The sequence below is a fragment of the Trachypithecus francoisi genome, unplaced genomic scaffold (genome assembly GCF_009764315.1).
Source record: "Trachypithecus francoisi isolate TF-2019V2 unplaced genomic scaffold, Tfra_2.0 Lachesis_group21, whole genome shotgun sequence".
Classification (NCBI taxonomy): domain Eukaryota; kingdom Metazoa; phylum Chordata; class Mammalia; order Primates; family Cercopithecidae; genus Trachypithecus; species Trachypithecus francoisi.
In genome coordinates this window covers 33,685,790-33,707,086 of record NW_022681467.1, presented here as the reverse complement: position 1 = coordinate 33,707,086, position 21,297 = coordinate 33,685,790, and the positions used below count along the sequence as shown (strand labels likewise).

The following is a 21,297-nucleotide window of genomic DNA, read 5'->3' as shown; positions in this document are numbered from 1 at the left end:
CTTTACACTATTCCTCTAAAAACAAAATAAATCTAATTTACCCTAAAATTAAAATAACCATTACTGAGACATATGATTGATACTACTGACAAAAATTACTTAAGTTACCATTTTAAATTTAACCACTTTTGAGGCTGACAGGTTACATTATTTATTATCTATCTGCAGCGTATGTTTTTACATTGTTATGATAGATGTGTTAATTCCAACATCATTCTTTTTGCATCAAATTAGACAATACAAAATAAATGCCAAACAACTGTGGGAAATAAATCTAAATGATAGATTCTAGTTTAGAAAGTAAAGAAATATTGGACACAGCCTGTGCCCGGCATTGCAAGTTTCCTTTTAATCTTCCCGACAATTTTAAGATACAGCATCTCCATCTGACAGGTGAGAACACAAAGGCCAGGGAGGTTAAATGACACACTTATGGTATGACTCCAAAACCTGTCCTCCTTCTGCTGCACTCAAATTACTTAGCACCATTCAGGTACCCTCTCATTTAGCAAAAACAGGGGGACACCAGGCACCTGCTTCAGATACATACACATTTTTTGCTTATACATTTTCTTCTGGAACCAAGCCATGTAGCTCCTGTTCTCTACATTATATATATATATTATATACTAACTGACCAAACTTATGTTTGAAGTGAAAGCCAGGTCAATATTATGAGTTTTATTTTTATTTTATTTTTTTTAGATGGAATTTCTGCTTTCTTGCCCAGGCTGGAGTGCAGTGGCATGTTCTCAGGTCATTGCAACTTCTGCCTCCTGGGTTCCAGCAATTCTCCCACCTCAGCCTCCCGAGTAGCTGGGATTACAGGCACCTGCCACCACGCCTGGCTAATTTTTGTATTTTTGGTGGAGACAGGGTTTCATTCACCATGTTGGCCAGGCTGGTCTCGAACTCCTGGCCTCCAGTGACCCACCTGTCTTGGCCTCCCAAAATCCTGGGATTACAGGTGTGTGCCATCACGCCTAGCCAAGTTTCATTTTTTCTTAATGTTTTTGTCTATTACAAAAAAATGAGACAGCAACATCTGCAATACTGGACGTCCTCCCCTCACTTTGCACATTCTATTATACACAGATTTGTTATCATGGCTTTGTTAAATGACACCAGTCCCTCCATAAAACAAGTTCGAACTTCAGTTACCATGGCATATTAACTTGAGTAAATGCATGAAGTACAAATTTTGCTATTAACTTCAGCTCCCAAATCATGATCAGTGACCAATCACATCATTCTTCAAGTCTATCAGTGATTGGTCACTGCACACCTGTCATGCAGGTCACACAAAGACAGCAAAGCGCTTCACTGGGCTGTCTCCTTATCTCCCAGTGATAACACCAACGACATTTTATAAAAATGAATGATCAGAAGAGGGTATTGATCATAAAGATGAACGTGGAACCAAGAAACTGAAACAAAAGCAAATGCTGGAACTGAAATCCCAATGGCACATCAGTGGAGATACAGAAGAAATAGCAGGTTGCAGGATGCCGCCACTGCCAGCATCAGAGGGAGCCTAGATCCATGGCCAGAGGAACTTGTAGAGGCCAACTTAGCAATGAAGAAAGTGGGAGTGATGAAAAGAATGACAACGTCCTAGAGGAAGAGATGCTAACAAAAAAAACTGCATGCTAAAGAAACTGAGAGGTATTTTACAACACTGAAAGCATAATAGATAAAATGTTGGAAGCTGATTCAAACAAAATACAGTATGACAATGTGCAAAGCCACAGAAAAGATGTTTGCTCTGTATATGTATATAAATTATACCAGAAGAAGGCAACCCTTGTTCAAACTACTCTTGATAAGTTTGTTACAAAGAAAACACACTTTAATTCTCAATGTTTCTAATTTGTTGTTACAGCATATTAAATAACTATTAGTTTACTATCTCTTTTGTTTCCCTACACATTTGGAATCAACAGGGAGTTCTTAATTCTTTGACAAAAAAATTGTAAAACTCACAGAACAATCTTAATTTTCCCCACTGATTATAAAGATTGCTTTGCCTGGGTTCAGCCTGCACAGTCATGGTTATAGTCCTGCACTACTATGCAAAGCAAAGATTGCTATATTTTTAACATGAAAAACCTTATTAGGATATAATTTACATAAGAAACACCTAACAGTACTTTGTACATAGCAGCTGCCTAATTAATGTGTGCTATGACCCATGCAGACATTTAGCCACTATGACATCAAAACGGTCACATGGAAGGAGTGGCCATTAGAAGCTAAGTACAAACTTCAAAATTTTTATACTGTTGTGTTTGCTTTCAAGCACCTAGAGGAGTGCTCAGTAACTATTAGATACACCAAAGAAAGTAGAAAAAAATTATAAAACTTGAAATCCTTCCGTTTTTCAAACTCTCACACAGAAATTATTACATATAAAAACCAAACACTACCTCAAGACACTTAGAATTCCTGAATTTTGGCACTGGGAGGACTTAGACAGACCTATGCCTTTGTTTCCCCCAACTCAAATTTTCATGAAAATATCTAGGTCCACAAGTTGCAGTTTGCCCAAAGTCAGAGAGTTTGTTAGTGTAAATCTGGGTGCTACAGATCAAAGCCTCCTTATCTGGAGTTCTCTTTGCCACTTCACATTGCTGCTCACGAACAGCATTACAAGACTTAAAATAAGAAATCATCTTAGGACCACTTATGTCCTCTGCCATCCTGATGGCAGAGGACACAATAGGTGTTAATCATTATTATCCTACTTTTCCAGTTTCCTCCTATTTCCATTTGGAGGGCCTACTGGTGCTACAAACCTAAGACTTCTGGACATGAATTACTAATCATTTCCCCCACAGGGCTCCTCATTCCCTGAGCTACCTATTTCCATTACAAACACTTTCACTGTCCCGTCTTCAGGTACAAGGCCTTAGAAACCATTAGAAGCTATCCCAAGGTCCCAACTTCTAGCAGATTCCATACCTCAGAAGGATGCCTTACATACTCCCTCTCTCTCTTCCTTCCCCTACACAGCTTCTTACCAGCAATCTGCCCTCTGTCACAGCTGGATGAGACCACTGTCTCCCCACCTCTAGTTGCCCCTTTCCCAAGTTAGACTATACAGTTGTCCCTCAGTATCCATGGGGGATTGGTTCCAGGACTGCCATGGATACCAAAATCTAGGGATACTGAAGATCTCATTACAAAATGGCGTAGTATTTACATATAACTTACGTACACATCCTCCCATATATTTTATGTCTAGATTACAGTACCTAATACAATGTACATGATATGTAAATAATTGTCACACTGTTTCGTTTTAAAAATATGTATTGGCCGGGCACGGTGGCTCACGCCTGTAATCCCAGCACTTTGGGAGGCCGAGGCGGGCGGATCACAAGGTCAGGAGATCGAGACCACGGTGAAACCCCGTCTCTACTAAAAATACAAAAAATTAGCCGGGCGCGGTAGTGGGCACCTGTAGTCCCAGCTACTCAGGAGGCTGAGGCAGGAGAATGGCGTGAACCCGGGAGGCGAAGCTCGCAGTGAGCCGAGATCGCGCCACTGTACTCCAGCCTGGGGGACACAGCGAGACTCCGTCTCAAAAAAAAATAAATAAAATAAATAAAATATGTATTATTTTTCCCCAAAATAAATTCAAAATGTAGTTGGTTGCATTCGCAGATGTGGAACCTGTAAATATGGAAGACTGTATTGTATTTTTAAATTAATCTTCCTAAAGTGGAGTGCCCACTCCATCATGTCCTTATTCATAAACCTTAAGGGGTTTCTAATGATTTTACAGATTCTTCCTAAGTTCAAAGCCTAATGATGGCAATGGTCTCCAACTCCCATGGCTCTTGGGCCTCTCTTAAAGCACCTGGTCTTGCTACTCTGGCCACTGGCAAGCGTTCTTCTCTGACAGGAGCACTTAGTGTCTTATTCCTCTACATCCCTACAGTACCTAGGAAAGGGCTGACAGGTCGGAGTTTGAAACCGCTTGAAGGGAGGAGTCACAGAGCTTGGAAGATGCTAGTGCTAGGCCAGAAATGACTATTGCTGCTACGAAGTCAGCAGTTATGGTGCCCAGTATTGTCAGTCTAGTCAGACAGCCATTAAAAATAACTTGGGATTTCCAGGTTTCCTTTGCAAAAGTTATCCATTGTTTTAAAAATTAAAATTATTTTAAAAACTAGAATATTTATCAGTCCCATTTCTACATCTGAATTTAAGGTAAGCCTTCCACTATCAATTCAGCTTCTACCACGGTATACATTTACACTCCCTTTTTTACTCACTTGACCACTCTGTTTACAGGCAGGACAAACTGTGGGGGTAGCCAAAGTCCTTCTGTCCTCCTACTGGGTGCCTTCTATTCTACCCTCCAACCTGTCCCTGTGTCTCCAGCAGGCCTTGTACTCAGCTAATCTTAAGTAATCCTCGTTACCTAAGGGTTTAAGAGTATGCCTCTTACAACCTGATTGTGGGAGAATTTCAGACACTGTAGCAGACTGTGAAACTAATCTTAAGGCAAAAAGTTGGCCTGCAGGCTCCCAAATCACATTATAATATGTAGTCACCTACCATAAAGCTGGATCTTCTAGAGGATCCACTTGAAATTTTCTGTGATTTAAAAAACAAAACAAAACACCCTGTGGTTGGTCTGAGTGCAGTGGTATTTACAACTAATTGACTGCAATCAGTTACAGGTTTTTTTGTTCCTTCTCTACTCCCACTGCTTCAATTGACTAGTTAGCAACAATAACAAAAAACACACCTATATATTTTATATTACTTTTATAATGAGAAAAGGATCAAGAAATATTGTTTGCAACAGCTCCCTCATTCTTTGCTCCATCCCCGCATAATAAAGGACATTTTAATAAGGCACATTAAACTTTACTTCTGGAAAAGAAAAGAACCTGCAACAAATAAAGGTCTAAAACTTGAGGCACAGTTCTACAAGCTGTCTACCCTTATCTCACTGAACTGAATAGCCAAATCCAGGCATAAACCCTGGGAAGTTGTGCCTAGAACTCATACTCTTAGCTATCATGTTCTCCAGCCTCGCACAAAGTCTGGGGGACTGAAAATATTTAAAAACTCTTCTTACTTTTGCTACCAGTTCATATATAGAAACTCAGCATATTAGATACTAGAACTGGCAGGGCACTGGCAGGGCAAACAAAACTCGTATCATCACCCCACTGATAATATCTCACCTGCATTATCTCAAGTAATCCTCATCATAACCCTATAAGGTATTACCATTAATAGCCATATTGTACAGTGAGGATCTGAGCTTCAGAGAGATCAAATGCCATGGCCAAGGTCACAGAACTTTAGAAATGACAGCTAGGGGACAGGTGCGGTGGCTCACGCCTGTAATCCTGGCACTCTGGGAGGTCGAGGTGGGCGGATCACCTGAGGTTGGGAGTTTGGGACCAGCCTGACCAACATGGGAGAAACCCCGTCTCTACTAAAAATACAAAATTAGCCAGGCGTGATGGCACATGCCTGTAATCCCAGCTACTTGGAAGGCTGAGGCAGGAGAATCACTTGAACCCAGGAGGCAGAGGTTGCGATGAGCCGAGGTTGCACCATTACACTCCAGCCTGGGTGACAAAACGAGAATTTGTCTCCAAAAAAAAGAAAAAGAAAAAGAAATGACAGCTTAGGATTCATACTGTGGAAGCCTGAATAGCTAAACTATATTAAGATCCAGGAAAGCTGGGTAACCTACTCACAAATTCCTACCAAAATTCAAGTCTATATTGAAATCATGTGCTTTCAGGAAATACGACAGTGTGAAGAATATCAGCTTTAAAGTCACATAGACCTGGGAATTCACCACTTATCAATTATCTCTTTCAGAACAAAATTACTATACCTTTTTGAGCCAGTATCCTCATCTAAAGTATGAAAATAATACCAAATTCACAGAGTAGTTATAAGGATCTAAAACAAATTAACGTGAAAAGTAGCCAGCAGAGGCTGGGACATAACGGATGTTCAATAAATGCTAGTTCCTTTGTATCTACCCTCTCTCTCTAAATTCTCCTACAACTGTATACTACATGAGTCACATGTGGCTCAAATAAAAAAAGTTCCATTCAGTCAAGCAACACCTTGACTATTCTCAAGAGTAGAGAACTTTTCTCCTTTTCTTACTTTTAAAATTTTGTTTTTAACTGACAATAATTGTATATATTTATGGGGTACAGTGTGACGTTGAGACACCTTTAGAACACCTTGAGAGACAGGTTTATAAACTTAATACCCAGTTCTACAATAGAATTCCTAAGCTCATGCATTCTCCAATGTTGTAAGAACTGTCAAAGTTCCACAGAAAAATTTTTATTTCAGAGGTAAACTTTATGAAGTTGCCTGAAGACAAAGAATTACCCATGAATCAAAGCTGGAATATAAAAGGACTACTCAAATCTGGAAATAAACTTCTCGAGAACTCATCAATATTTGAAAGGACTCTGGTAAAATATTCTGATAACTCAGGTCCAGAGAAGAGAGTGAAGACAGAGTGAGTCGGCTGGGACTAACACACATGCTGAAATCTTTTGATGTGTGTTTTCATCTTTATAGAATAGAGAAAGAGAAATTATCTTTAGATCAGCATTATCCTCTACCTAGAGGAATCTGCCTCTGTTATTGTTAATGTCTGTCTAGACTCTCAAAAAAAAATCAGAAACCCAATGAAGCTATTTCCAATACTATCACTGCCACAAATCCCACACATTCCCAGAATGCAAAACTACTACTCACTCTTTTCTCCCTCTTTCCTATAGCATCTAGCGTAGCTGTTTACTCAAAGTGTGTGTCCAGCAAATGTACACTAAATTGAAATTCAACAATAGCTTCAAACATCCTCTTTCAAGGCTCTCCTACTTGCCCAAAGGTGTTTTTAAAAATCATCACTGTTTACCAATGAACTCTAAGGCAGAGTAAAGAATGCTGAGTAATTCCCCAAAGCTGTACTGAAGACCTCCAAAGGACACAATACAAACACCAGAATCCAAAGCAGGAAACATCTTGCTTTTCAGAAGCTACCTACCACCTGAGTGATCCTAAAATTACCTTCTAACAACACCAACTAAAACAACAATGACCTGCAGTCTGAAAGCACTTATGTCATTCACAGAAAGCCTCTAACCTTTGGTGTCACAGGAAAGTTACCCACTGTAAAATGCAAATAATTTCAGACCTGGAAAGGATCACTAAGGGTACACAAAATGGTTGCTCAGTGAAGGATACTGTCACACATGCTAATCGTGACTAGGTTCTATAGCAGATCCATGCACAAAGTACCAGAGAACAAGGAGGGAATGACCACATGAGCCCCGACAAGCCAAGGAAGATGTCAGAATGAGAGCTGCATTCCTGGAGAATGAGTTCACCACACAGTGAAAGCAGTAGAAGGACATCAAGCAGAGGTAACAGCAGATGCAAAGGAAGCAGTGCCAACAGAGCATCCAGAGGGGAAACTGTTGACAATTCAGTTTGGCCAAAGAATATGGTGTAAGTGAGGAAGCAGTAGGAGAAGAATCTGGAAAAACAGGCTAGTTCAGATAGAAAGGATCTTCAATACTATCAGTACTTGGACTTGATCCTCCAGGAAACAAGTATGTATGCAGGCAGACCAGACCTGTAGCTTAGAAACATGTCATGCCAACTAGAATTAAACCACAACTAACCAGAAGCCAAGCAACTAAACAACACGTGATCTTACTCTTCAAAGAAAAAAACAGGCTGGGTGCGGTGGCTCATGCCTGTAATCCCAGCACTTTGGAAGGCCAAGGCAGATGGATCACGAGGTCAGGAGTTCAAGACCAGCCTGGCCGAGATGGTGAAAGCCTGTCTCTATCAAAAATACAAAAATTAGCTGGGCATGGTGGCAGGTGCCTGTAATCCCAGCTACTCGGGAGGCTGAGGCAAAGAACTGCTTGAATCCGGGAGGTGGAGGCTGCAGTGAGCCGAGACCACGCCACTGCACTCCAGCCTGGGCGACAGAGCAAAAAAAAGAAAAAAGAAAAAATAATATAAGCTCCTATTAAGGGCTTTGCAAAATTCACACACAGATGCACTTCCTAAAGATATCCTGGGTTCAATAAAGATCAAAATCAATTTTCAGCCGGGCGCGGTGACTCACACCTGTAATCCAGCACTTTGGGAGGCCGAGGCGGGCAGATCACTTGAGGCCAGGAATTTGAGACCAGCCTGGCAAACATGGTGAAACCCCAACTCTACTAAAAATACAAAAACTAGCCGGGTGTTGTGGCGGGTGCCCGAATCTCAGCTACACGGGAGGCTGAGGCAGGAGAATGGCTTGAACACAGGAAGCAGATGTTGCAGTGAGCCAAGATCACACCACTGCACTCCAGCCTGGATGACAGGGTGAGACTCTGTCTCCAAAACAATCAATCAATCAATTTTAGACAGACACCATGCTGACAATCATAAGGATATGTTTCAAAAGCACATCTACATTTAATTAAACCAAGTTCTTAAAAAACTAAGAAACTTATCCAAGGTCCTATTGTAGTTAATGGCAGAGCAAGGACAAAATCTTAGTCCAGGCTACTTCCTAGTTCACTACAACTCTGAATAACTTCATTGTTCCTTTCACCGTGCAAGGAAAGTCTCTGAAAGACAGAAGCAAGCCAAGGAGAACAGAGAGCAAAAGTCAGGGTGTGAGAGGATGAACAGCATGAATACTAGAACCAGGCTTACACGCTGTGAGCACTACATAAATTCTCACCATCGTTCATGATCATCTCTCTGAAGAATCATAAAATCGCTGGTGGTTCACAGCAAACCCCACTGCAGCTTTTCATATTTGATTCGAAAGTAGGCAAAGACCAAGAGCTGTAAACATGTGGTGATGTTTCTACCTTTGGGGGGAGGGCTCTTGGAGTCCTCCATAGACAGCTTCAGCTGCTGTATGAACTCGCCGCCATACACACTTCGTTCTTGCCAGATGTTCAGCAATCTTTCTAAAGGTTTTTTACAGCCTTCATCTGCCTCTCTGCCCAGAAAAGATGAAAAGATATATATAAGCTTAAGATTTTGTTTTTAATTAGGACAGATCTACTTAAAAAAAAAAAAAAGAAATCAACAACTGACTAAATGATTTACACATTTAAAAGCATAAGAATAAGGTACATATTCTAATACTTGGATACCCAAAACCTGACCACAAACTACATTCTTCCTGTAGTGGGAGGGATCATGCCATAATCGAAATCAAATAGGACCAAAAGTCAATGGCCAATTTTTAGACAGAAAATTATCAAAACTCCATCTTATCAATTGTGATAGCTTGCTTTTTAAAGATGACGTTAATTAAAATGTGCTGCCAGACATTCTGCTGGAAATTAAAAGTGGATCAGAACTCTTAAAGATAGAAAAATGATTTTAAAAAACCAGATGTTTAAAACAGGAAATAAATTCACTGCAACCCATCAATTCTAACACACCAACACCTCTACATGTATAAACACAATCATATACATGTATATGTTAAGACTCATTCCAGTTCTAACCACTTCATAATTATTTTAATTGTGGGCTAAGTCCATAGTCCAGGTTCACACAAAGTATCTGATAATCTTAGGACACACTTAATAATGCAGTCCTTCATAATTTATATCAAAGGATATGAATTAGAAGAAAATGTTTTCCCTTGACATGTTAACTCCTGAAACAGGACATAAAGGACTATAGCACCGAGAACCAATTGCCTACAATAAAATGTCAGACAGCAAACAGAAGATTGGGTTAGACTTTCTGAAAGCAAAGGGAATTCAGTCACCACCCACTGTTACCGTGAACTGTTCTGTTTTGTGACGGGGTTTAAATAGCAACGATCTTATATTGAATGACTTTAAACAAGAAGGGATACCTCGACATCTTAGTATCTAAGTTAAATGGCTTTTAGTAGGAACTTCAAGAAGAAACCATGCCAAATTCAACTGAAATGGGAACTCTATTCACACCCAACCGTGACAACACTTTAGCAAACTCAAGGCAAACGGAGGTTTCAGCATCGCCCGGTCACAGCATCTTACTTATGAATTACAGGCGGTCAATTTCACTGACTAAAGGACTCAATCAGGGTACATAACAATTAATTCTTTTTTTGTTAAACTTTTTAAAGTCAGAAGTGAGGGTATGGTAAAAAAAAAAAAAAAAAAAAAAAAGAAAACATTTCTACTGCTAAGTTTAAAAAGCTTAAAAATATGACCCAATTTCTTGATATTTGTGATAAAACACTTTTATTCCACCTTCAAAATATATCCAGAAATGAGTTACTTCTCATTTTTTCCTCTGCTATCAGTCTGGCCCAAGGCACTATCATCTCTTGCCTGGACTACTATAGTAGCCTCATTACTGGTCTCCCCGCTTCCACCTTTGTCCTCTTACAACCTACTCTCGAGTTTTCAAAACATCATTTTAGCTGCTGTACTAAGGCAGACCACGTCACTCCTTTGTTCAAAATTGCCAACATTTCTTCCCAGTATCCCTCAGAACAAAAGTCCTTATAAAGACTCCAAGGCCTTTCCCAACCCAGCTGTTATTTCCCTGGCCTCATCTCCTACCCACTCTTCCCCACCCCCATCTTCCAACCTCCTGCCTCAACAGCTACCCTAGCACGGCCTCAGAGCCTTAGCACTAGAAGAGTTTGCTTTGCCTGGAACCACATTCCCCATGTGGCCACAAAATTCAATCCCTCTACTCCTTCAGGTGTATGTTTAGTCACACCACCTTCAGCATGTCATTCCCTAATCTCCACCTTGAAAATGACACTCCCTGCCCCTACTCAATTTTTTTCCATACAACTTTTCTGGTATGCTGTATATTCAATAGTTTACTTTTTGTTTACATGCTTTCCATTTGAATGTAATTTCCACAGGGGTGGAGATTTTGTCATTCTCTCCCATTGCTATATGCCCTTGAACAAGCACAATAAATATCTGTTAAATTGTAATCTTTTTCAAAAAAATGTATATGGGTTTCAGTAAGTTATACAGTTACTCAACTTTCAACAATCATCTTACCGTATCAAGGTCACGTCAGAAATCAACTAAGCACTCCTCGGCTCCATCAATGAAGGTTTACAGAATACAAAGAATAAGAAGGCCTGGGTCCTGACCTCTAGGGCTCGACTCAGCAACCCCTCAGACCTGTTTAGTCTCCTTTCCCTACCCGACCTGGAACTCTGCATTCCAGCAACAGCCACCCGTATGTATTTGCTACTCAGAATTTGTTCTCTCATGTGCATGGGCCTTTGTTCATGCTATCTCTTCTTCAAATGGAACCGCCAAAATCGAACAAGGCAAAGGGAAAGGAGTAATTCAGGTAGCTGAAGTATATGGGGGAATGTGGGGAAATGGCAGAAGAATCTGGAAGCCCTGAATGCCAATGCCATATTAAAGCATGTGGCCTGCAGGCAATGGGAGGTCCCTGATGTGATCAAATGTATAGCTTATAAAAATAAAGTCATTATAATTAATAAAATCAAATTGCAACTAATCAGAACTTAGTTAACGAACTAGCTGGTACTTTTAACATAAAATCTGTTTGCTGCAGATTCTCTATTCACTTAAAACAAGGAGAAACCATTACCATGAGAATAAATTCTTATCAAGGATTTAGTTAAAAAATAGGTGGGTATCACAATACACACACACCATCCACCATTCCTGGGGATACTTGGGACTCCATTCAGGCTAAGACTGGTTTTGTGTACAGTTTCAGGCACAATGGAAAATGATGTTCAAACCTGTCATAACCGCAAAACATTTTCAAAAGGCTTTTACTACTAAAGGCCAAAAAGGGGGGTTCCAGTTTAATTAGTGAATGTAACTAACCAGGACAGATATTTCCTTGAGCATTGTGGCAAATCAAGGTTTTGCTAGATAAGTTTCAAAGTTATAAATAAAATATTCAAGAAATCTTTCCACTGATTAGGTTTTGAAGGAAGTAGCTCCAGTGAAATGGAAGTCACTTTGGCATCTGGAATCAGACACAACCAAGGTAATAAAGCCATTTTATAACAGAAAGAGCAGTATTTTCAGTATACTGTATACAGTATACAATAACTCCAATCTAAACTGAGAAATCTTTAAATAGAAAAAAAGACTAAACCATCTTTGCCATCAATCTACGAATAAAGTGGAAGATGGCAAATAATTACATACACAACTTAATATTACATTGAACACTTAGTATTTTAATTCTGATTAATTACAAATTCAATCCCTTCATTTTTCAATATAGATAGCAAAACTGACCTTTGAGAGTGAAAAATGTGTATGACACACACAAACAGAATGCTGCTTGACGTGTCAACTGGACACCTGAGGCCCTGCTAAGCCAGCCTTGGGGGCCTTTTCTTCCTCTACAGTTCTATGGCACTTTTTCGGTACAACCACAGTAATTTGTACAACTCTGTCTTATCCCATGCACAGCAGGCCTACGTTAGGCCTACTAAGGGCAGGAATTCTAAGTATTCCCTACACTTCCAACAGTACCTCATGTAAAGATGGTTCAGAAAAGAGTTAACACAGAAGGTCAGACTGCCACCCTTAGGAAAGTGCTTGGCTAGCGTCTGGGAACTTGGGATTTCAGAGTGTCCCTACCATTTTCTAACTGGTAAGGGTGGTTTACTGGGCCTTAATTGTTTGTGCAAACAATACAGTCCTTAATCAACACCTGATTTATTTCTGGGAGCCTAGAATTTTGGCAGAGGGTGTCTACACGACCAATCCGACAAAAACTCTGGGCACGGAGTCTTTAATGAGCTTTCCTGGTAGGTTACACGTCATACACATCACAACTCAGTGCTGGAGGAATTAAGTGTATTTGTGTAATCGCACTGAGAGGGGACTCAGAAGCTTACACCTAGAGCGCTCCAGTCTGCTGCAGGCACTGCATGCACATCACCCTCTGCTGCTGCTGCTGCTTTGGATCCTTTAGCTGTAATGAATCACTGCCATGACTATGACTACACGATGAGTCCTGTGAGATCTTCTAGGGAATCACCAAACCCGGGAGTGGTCTTGGGGCCCACGACAATAAATAAACATCATGTGGGTAACTCCCAAATTTATGTCTCCAGAAATCAATTCTCTACTGAGCTTCAGACTATTTTATCCACCTACCTATCTGGCATCACTCCTTGGAATATTCACTAGCCATCTCACACTCGGCCTGGCCAAAACAAAACTCATGATTTCCTCCACCAAATCCTTCCCCCAATCTTCACTTCAGTAAAGGGCACCATCAGTCATTCACTTATGTCAAAAGCTAGAAATCGTCTTCGATTTCTCTTTTCACTACTAGCTCCCACTCAACACCTATAAATCCTATCAGTTTCACACTGGAGAGGTGGGGATCCTCCCACGAATGACGCATTCAATAAATAGAAGCTATTAGTATCTTCCCATTGCTTCTGGGTCCTAGCCAATGCCACCTCTAGCCTGCACCACAGCAATATCCTCCAAACTCACGTCCCTGCCCCTCCCTTGGCCTTTACAATCCATCCCTCCACACTAAGCCACTTTTAAAGAGGGATCTTTTAAAAACGTATGTTGGAATATATCATTCCCCTGCTTAAAACTCTTCAGTGACATCCCATCAGAAAAAAATCCTAACTCCCAAGTCTTACAGGGTGTACATGACTGGTGCATGTCCACCTCTCAGACCTCATCTGGATGCCACTTTTCCTTTGTACACTATGTTCTAATCACACCAGCCTTCATTCTGTTTCTCTTAGCAAGCCAAGATTATTTCTGCCTTAAGTTTTTCTTAATAGCTGCTCCTGCTTCGCACGATTACCTCAAATGTCATTTCCTTAGAGGACTTCCTGAACCACACTGCCAGCGAGAGATCCTACTCTAGAACATCATTCCATTTTATTATGTCTGTACTATCCTGCTCTGAAAGTATCTTGCTCATTTACTTGTCTTCGCCTGCCTTGTTCATTGCTGCTCCCCCAGTGTCTGGATCCGTACTTGGCATATAGAAGGCACTCCAATACATATTGAATGAAAAATGACATGGACAGCTGTCTCCTCACTGGGAAGAAAACAAGGCACTTGTATGAAAAAAAGTTTGCAGTCTGGTTAATTAAACTGCTATTCAAATCAAATCTACCCTATAAACTTGGCAGCTTTCTCGGACTTGGGAGTTCTTTTACTGTTTGTTGGGGATGGAGGTATCGTTTATCACAAAGATATCCCTCATCAATTTAGTCAATAGTAACAGGTCAACTATCTCTGTTCATCAACTGGCCACAAAAAAAGCATACAGAAAGTATTTGTTAATTAGGCTACTCCTAGTGTGGACAAGCTGCATCACGGTTGAAGCACAGATGTTGGACTTTCTGTCCTAATAATGGGGTATAAGAAAGGAGATTGGAAACATGGGTATCCTGAATATAATATCCAAGCAGGATCTTAAAAGAACCAGAAGAAAGCAAACAGAAAGGAATTTGGGCTATTTTATTGAGAAGGACCAGTTTTATCTTCCCTGCACTGCCACTGAATCTGCCAAGACATCTAAAACTTGGCTAGTTTTTAAGGTGTTCCCAAGTGAAAAGGAATTTTTAACCCTGGTATTGCCCACCCCCTTTTCCACCCCTTTCTATTTACTTTTTGGTTTCGGGACAGCTAAAGATTACAGATTGTTTGTCTGTTTGTAATTCAGAGACAGGGTCTTGCTCTGTTACCAAACCTGGAGTGCAGTGGTATAATTATAGCTCACTACAGCTTTGAACTCCTGGACTCAAGCAATCCTCCTGCCTTAGCATCCCAAGTAGCTAGGACTACAGGTGCATACCACCACGCCTGGCTCATTTTTAAGAAGTTTTTTGTAGACACAGGGTCTTACTATGCTGCCCAGGCTGAAATTTCTAAATAAAATTGTTATGTTTACTATCCCTACAAGACATCATTTCAGCCAATTCCCTAGACCAAACCTCTTCCATAATGAGTTAACATTAATTAACTCATTTAACAAATATTTACTGAACGCCTACTCTGTGTCAGGGCAGACCACACTGTTGCCCAGCTCCTGGGACTCCATTTACGTGGAGGCTATATAAATGGTATTCCTTCAAGCTACATAACCAAGCAGCTCTGTGCCAGACACTTTACTAGGTGCCTGGAATATAGGAAAAAACATATGATCTAATGAATGAGCAAAGAATGTGGAAAAGGCATTGTACTACGTACTTTTAAACATATTGTCTGTCTTTACCCTCCCAACAACTCTTAGGAGATAAGTGGTATCCTCCCCCGTTAGCCAGTTAGGAAATTTGGGTTCAAAAGTTAAGTAACACATCCCAGGCCACTCACATAGTGTCTAAGGCAGAGCTACCATTAATTTCTAAGAAACTGTGAATTAAATCTCATCAAAGCAAGAAAATCTGTCTATTTCAGATAGCTCCTCCAGTAGTCTGTTCTAAGCTTATTCTATTATGAAGATGCAGTATTTTTTCAAGTTAATAACACATTTTGCTACTTCAGTGTCCATGCTGATCAAAAGGTGATCCAGTTATGTAGCTGACCAACAAAAACCATCTTTTTCATCTCTACAAAGCTAGGTGTCATTTCTTTCTCTTGGATTTCTAATTTTATTCCTTCAAACTTTTCAAATCCTGCAATGAAAGCAGGACTTCATTTCTCATTTAAGGACTTTCACTATATTTTAGACCTAATAACAATTTATGTTTAACCTACTAGTCTCCCCATTCATGTTTCCCAATTTCTTTTGCAAATATCTTTTATATATTTACCTATAAACATAATATTCTAATGAATGATAGTTTTTCTTTGCTTTTCCTGGGCACCTAATTTGAGCCTACAGAAAGCTTTTGTTTTCACATGAAGTAATTTATAAGACTTTTAATCCAATGTATGCTTTCTATGGTATTAGTTATGTGTGTGCCACTCCTCTCCACCACAAAACACAATAGCATCAGGCTTAATACAATATAGCCAGATCAAACACCTACTTTCCACACTAATAATTACTATTACTGCAGTTACAGTAATGACTACTATTTTTAGTAAACTAGACATCTAGAAATCCAGAAGAAATAAAAAGGAAGGCATTTGGCAATTAATCACTTACTATTACATTACTAAAATGTTCCCTTACTAGTTAGCTTTGTTTTTTAATCATAAGCTAATGAGACAACTCAACCAAGGAAAATATCATAACCAAGAAATAAATTCAAAAACTGAAAATGAATATATCTAGAAGAAAAGATATGCCAGACTGAATCTCTTAAATGTATCAGAGTGTTTACATGTCTCGATAGTTCTTGAGGGCTCAACAAAACATAAAACCACAATTTGGCCTCCACAACTCTCTGTAAAGTAGGAAGTTGTCAATTTACAAAGGCTATCACAGAAAAAAAAAGAACAAAACAGTGGAAAAGGTAACGAATTTAAAAACAAATCCAAAAACAGACAACATACCTGGCAACATGAGAAAAAGCATCCACAAGGACAGATTCAAATTCTCTAGTGAATTCAGGTCCTTTCCTTTTACTGTTCTGGATGACATCATTTGCTAAATACAGAAAAGTAAGCTTTCTATTTGATTTGGCTGAAAAAAAGAAAAGAAAAGAATTTAACTTACACCAAAGAAATTCTCAATTCACAATTCTTTTGCTGGGCTGCTCCTAAAAAAAACATTTAAGACAAGTATTTTCTACCTGGGGGGGTCAAGTAGATATGTTTAAAAAGACAACCTAAGGAATAGGTTTGGGAATACCGTTTTGGAAAAGAAAAAGAAAAACAATGGGCCATCTTCATTTCTGTGTTGTTTAAACCAGGGTAATTAATTGATAGTAAAAAATTTAGATAATCCAAAGAGAATTCCTAAAGGATAAGCAGTCAATACTAATGTTAAAACTAAGGCTTTTGGCCGGGCGCGGTGGCTCAAGCCTGTAATCCCAGCACTTTGGGAGGCCGAGACGGGCGGATCACGAGGTCAGGAGATCGAGACCATCCTGGCTAACACGGTGAAACCTCGTCTCTACTAAAAAATACAAAAAAACTAGCTGGGCGAGGTGGCGGGCGTCTGTAGTCCCAGCTACTTGGCAGGCTGAGGCAGGAGAATAGCGTGAACCCGGGAGGCGGAGCTTGCAGTGAGCTGAGATCCGGCTACTGCACTCCAGCCTGGGCGACAGAGCAAGACTCCATCTCAAAAAAAAAAAAAAACAAAAAAACTAAGGCTTTTATTTACTGCAAAAATGAGCAATTTCTAACTCACTTTTAATTATCAAATATTCCAGAATGAAAGACTGAGTTGGCCAGACGTGGTGGCTCATGCCTGTAATCTCAGCACTTTGGGAGGACGAGGTGGGTGGATCATTTGAGGTCAGGAGTTTGAGACCAGCCTGGCCAATATGGTGAAACCCTACCTCTACTAAATATACAAAAATTAGCTGGGTGTGGTGGTGGGCGCCTGTAGTCCTAGCTACTCTGGAGGCTGAGGCAGGAGAATCGCTTGAATCCAGGAGGTGGAGGTTGCAGTGAGCCGAGATTGTACCACTGCACTCCAGCGTGGGTGACAGAGCAAGACTCTGTCTCAAAAAAAAAAAAAAAAAGACTGAGTTAGGTTTCAATTTTAAAATGGTTTCACCGGGCATGGTGGCTCATGCCTGTCATCTCAGCACTTTTGGAGGCCGAGGTGGACAGATCACCTGAGGTCAGGAGTTCGAGACCAGTCTGACCAACATGGAGAAACCCCGTCTCTACTAAAAATACAAAATTTGCCTGGCATGGTGGCGCATGCCTGTAATCCCAGCTACTCAGGAGGCTAAGGCAGGAGAATCGCTTGAATCCAGGTGGTAGAGGTTTTGGTGAGCCTATATCATGCCATTGCACGCCAGCCTGGGCAACAAGAGCGAAACTCCATCTCAAAAAAAAAAAGAAAAAAAAAGGTTTCTTGTAATTTTGCTCCTAAACTGAGAATTTCTCTGATACTCCAATAACCATAATCAATAATACAGAAGACTCTCTAGGTGCACCAATAGATATTAGCTCAAATACAAGTATACATCAACACTACATTCTTACTGAAAATTTACACACATGTGAAATCTAGATATGCAAAATTAGGGCTTTCACAAAAACCATAATTCTCTCTTATTTATATGAAATGTGGTTATTCGCTATTACTCTATATGTATCATATATTAAAGCATAAAAACCTCATGCAATACGTCTGAGTTACAGTTGCTTTGGGGAACATTACTGAATTTCCTGGCTTCTATGCACATAATTTCTCAACTATAAAGTTCCATCACTACGATTTTTGGTCCCAGTTTTCTTTTAAAAGAAATAAATAAGAACATAATTAGATGTTTCAAAACACAGAGTTTTCTCCAGTGCTAAAGTACCTGAAAAACACAAGCTCTTTATTAATCTTAACACACCTGAGTAGTCCTTGCTCTATTTCTCTCTGAAACCAGTTTTTGAAATATACAAATCATGTATATGTCTGACATAGCAGGCATAAGATCTGACATTTTAAAACATAGCTACAGGAGGCTGGGCACGGTGGCTCACGCCTGTAATTCCAACACTTTGGGAGGCCGAGGCAGGTGGATCACCTGAGGTCAGAAGATCGAGACCATCCTGGCTAACACAGTGAAACCTTGTCTCGACTAAAAATACAAAAAATTAGCCAGGCATAGTGGTGAGCACCTGTAGTCCCAGCTACTCAGGAGGCTGAGGCAGGAGAATGGCGTGAACCTGGGAGGCAGAGCTTGCAGTGAGCCGAGATCATGCCACTGCACTCCAGCCTGGACGACAGAGTGAGACTCCGTTTCAAAAAAAAAAAAAAAAAACAAAAATCAGCTGGGCATAGTGCCAGGTGCCTGTAAACCCAGCAAGTCGGGAGGCTGAGCTGGACAAATCACTTGAACCCGGGAGGCGGAGATTGCAGTGAGCCGAGATCGCGCCACTGTACACCTGAGTGACAGAGTAAGAGACTCCATCTCAAAAAAAAAAAAAAAAAAGTAGCTACAGGAGAATAACCCAAGTTAAAAACAAGATTTTAAAGGCATATTACAGTTCAAACTGATGAAACTGATGTCTTAAATGCTCATAAAATTAAATATGGATACCCTGAATTGTTTTAACCTTTTGGTAATAGCCTAATTTAGAAGGCCAACTGATAAGAATACTAGGAACCTGGCGCTTTCTTCAACTGTTCTAATTATTATTAAAAAGCAGAACGAAAGTGTCAGTAGTTACAATACCTACTGTTGCTACAAAGGTATGATATGATTACGGCAAAACGCGCTTTTTTGCTAAAGCAAACCATGCTCGGCAAAGCTGATGTGAGTGAAACTACCACACCTGTAATCCCATGCAAGTTAGCAGATTCAAAAGCAACACACAACTTCAACAAAGCAAACTTCATTAGGTGGAGCTTTAAAATTCCATACATTTTATGTTAAAAAAAAACCTAGAATCCATATTGTAAAATGTCAATGTGGACATTCAAGACCTGATACACTTTTCAGTAGACAAACAAGGTATCTAAGGGCCTTGAGAGTCAAGGTTTTCACTGTTTACAATGCCAATTAATTTTCATCACCCTAGAACTTAACAATGGGGATTTATTTAGGATAAACTGTATCCCTCCATATTCAACATCCTCAACAGTCAACATAAGCACCATGTGTGTCAAAGTGATATGATAAAACCCTAGAGCTCCTGAGCACACAGTCACAATACACACAACACGCACACCCTCCATTCCAATCCTGGGGGACAACTCACTTGTTCAGATGTCTTTCCTAGATGACAGAAACAGGTCCTTTCACCCACTACCCATGCCCACTCCAAACTGGTCAAACTGGTTGTTGAGTAAAATTTAAACAACTGGTTAATCAAAACTTTTTACTTGTTGGCTGGTTTTGCCATCTAGAGAAAGTCGTAAAGTAATTCTGGGATAAAAGCCCATTTACCTACACTCAGGCCAAGATACAAAACACCATTAAAAATACTCATTTAGGAGCACTTTACACCAAAACTATTCCATAAAGAAGGGGAGACATTCTACTTAGAACAGAGCTCAAGTGGGATAAATTAAGAATTATTCCTAGAAAATGGAAAGATAACACAACAGGAATAGAAGTATTTAAGCAAGAAAAAAAGTTAATTTTTGTAAATCTCATATATTTTGAAGGCAACTCAGAGACAGTCTGTGAGCATCTCAGCTAGGAAAAATGACTTCACCTTAGTAGAACCTACAGGGCGAATCAATCTAAACATCAGGGCACAGAATCCTTTTCCTTTAGTGTGGGGGCATTTTCAGTTCAAGAAAGCAGCCTGGATATTTGGAAGCTAGGTCTTGATGCTTGGAAGAGCATCTTTTTTTTAACTCTGCACTGTCCAGTAAGTTAGCCACTAGCCACGTGTGGCTACTGGAACACCTGAATTGTAGTCGGTAAAAATTGGTGGCCGGACGCGGTGGCTCAAGCCTGTAATCCCAGCACTTTGGGAGGCCAAGACGGGCGGATCACAAGGTCAGGAGATCGAGACCATCTTGGCTAACACGATGAAATCCCGTCTCTACTAAAAAAATACAAAAAACTAGCCGGGCGGGGTGGCGGGCGCCTGTAGTCCCAGCTACACGGGAGGCTGAGGCAGGAGAATGGCGTGAGCTTGGGAGGCGGCGTTTGCAGTGAGCTGAGATCCGGCCACTGCACTCCAGCCTGGGCGACAGATTAAGACTCCATCTCAAAAAAAAAAAAAAAAAAAAAATTAATTTTCAATTCTATCTACTTAAACCTTTAGTTCCTTAGTCACACATTTTAAGTGCTCCATAGCCACATATGCCAAGAGGCTACCTGTTGGATGGCACAGACAGAAAACGTTGCTATTATCACAGAAGATTGTATTAGATAGTGCTGTTTAGATCCTTTATGCTGTTATCATAGAAAGTTGTATTGGATAGCGCTGTTTAGATCCTTTACTCAACCATGAATATTCTATCAGAGGCCATGATTTAATTCCTATTTTTATTTCTTATTTTTATTTTTTTTGAGATGGAGTCTCACTCTGCCGCCCTGGCTGGAGTGCAGCGGCACAATCTTGGCTCACTGCAAGCTCCGCCTCCCGGGTTCCTGCCATTCTCCTGCCTCAGCCTCCCAAGTAGCTGGGACTACAGGCGCCCACCACCGTGCCCGGCTAATTTTTTGTATTTTTAGTAGAGACGGGTTTTCACTGTGGTCTCGATCTCCTGACCTTGTGATCCGCCCGCCTCGGC

The 21,297-nt window shown here is 40.3% G+C and overlaps 1 protein-coding gene across 1 annotated transcript in view; it reads right to left on the bottom strand.

Annotated features, from left to right (window-relative positions):
* The window catches only part of RPRD1B (regulation of nuclear pre-mRNA domain containing 1B), a 60,544-nt gene that overhangs the window by 35,756 nt on the left and 3,491 nt on the right, over positions 1-21,297 (bottom strand). Inside the window, exons 2-3 of the mRNA XM_033186390.1 lie at positions 16,485-16,614; positions 8,889-9,022 (exon numbers count right to left, since the gene is read on the bottom strand). Of these exons, the coding sequence (XP_033042281.1) occupies positions 8,889-9,022; positions 16,485-16,614 (264 nt within the window). The remainder of the gene's footprint in view (positions 1-8,888; positions 9,023-16,484; positions 16,615-21,297) is intronic.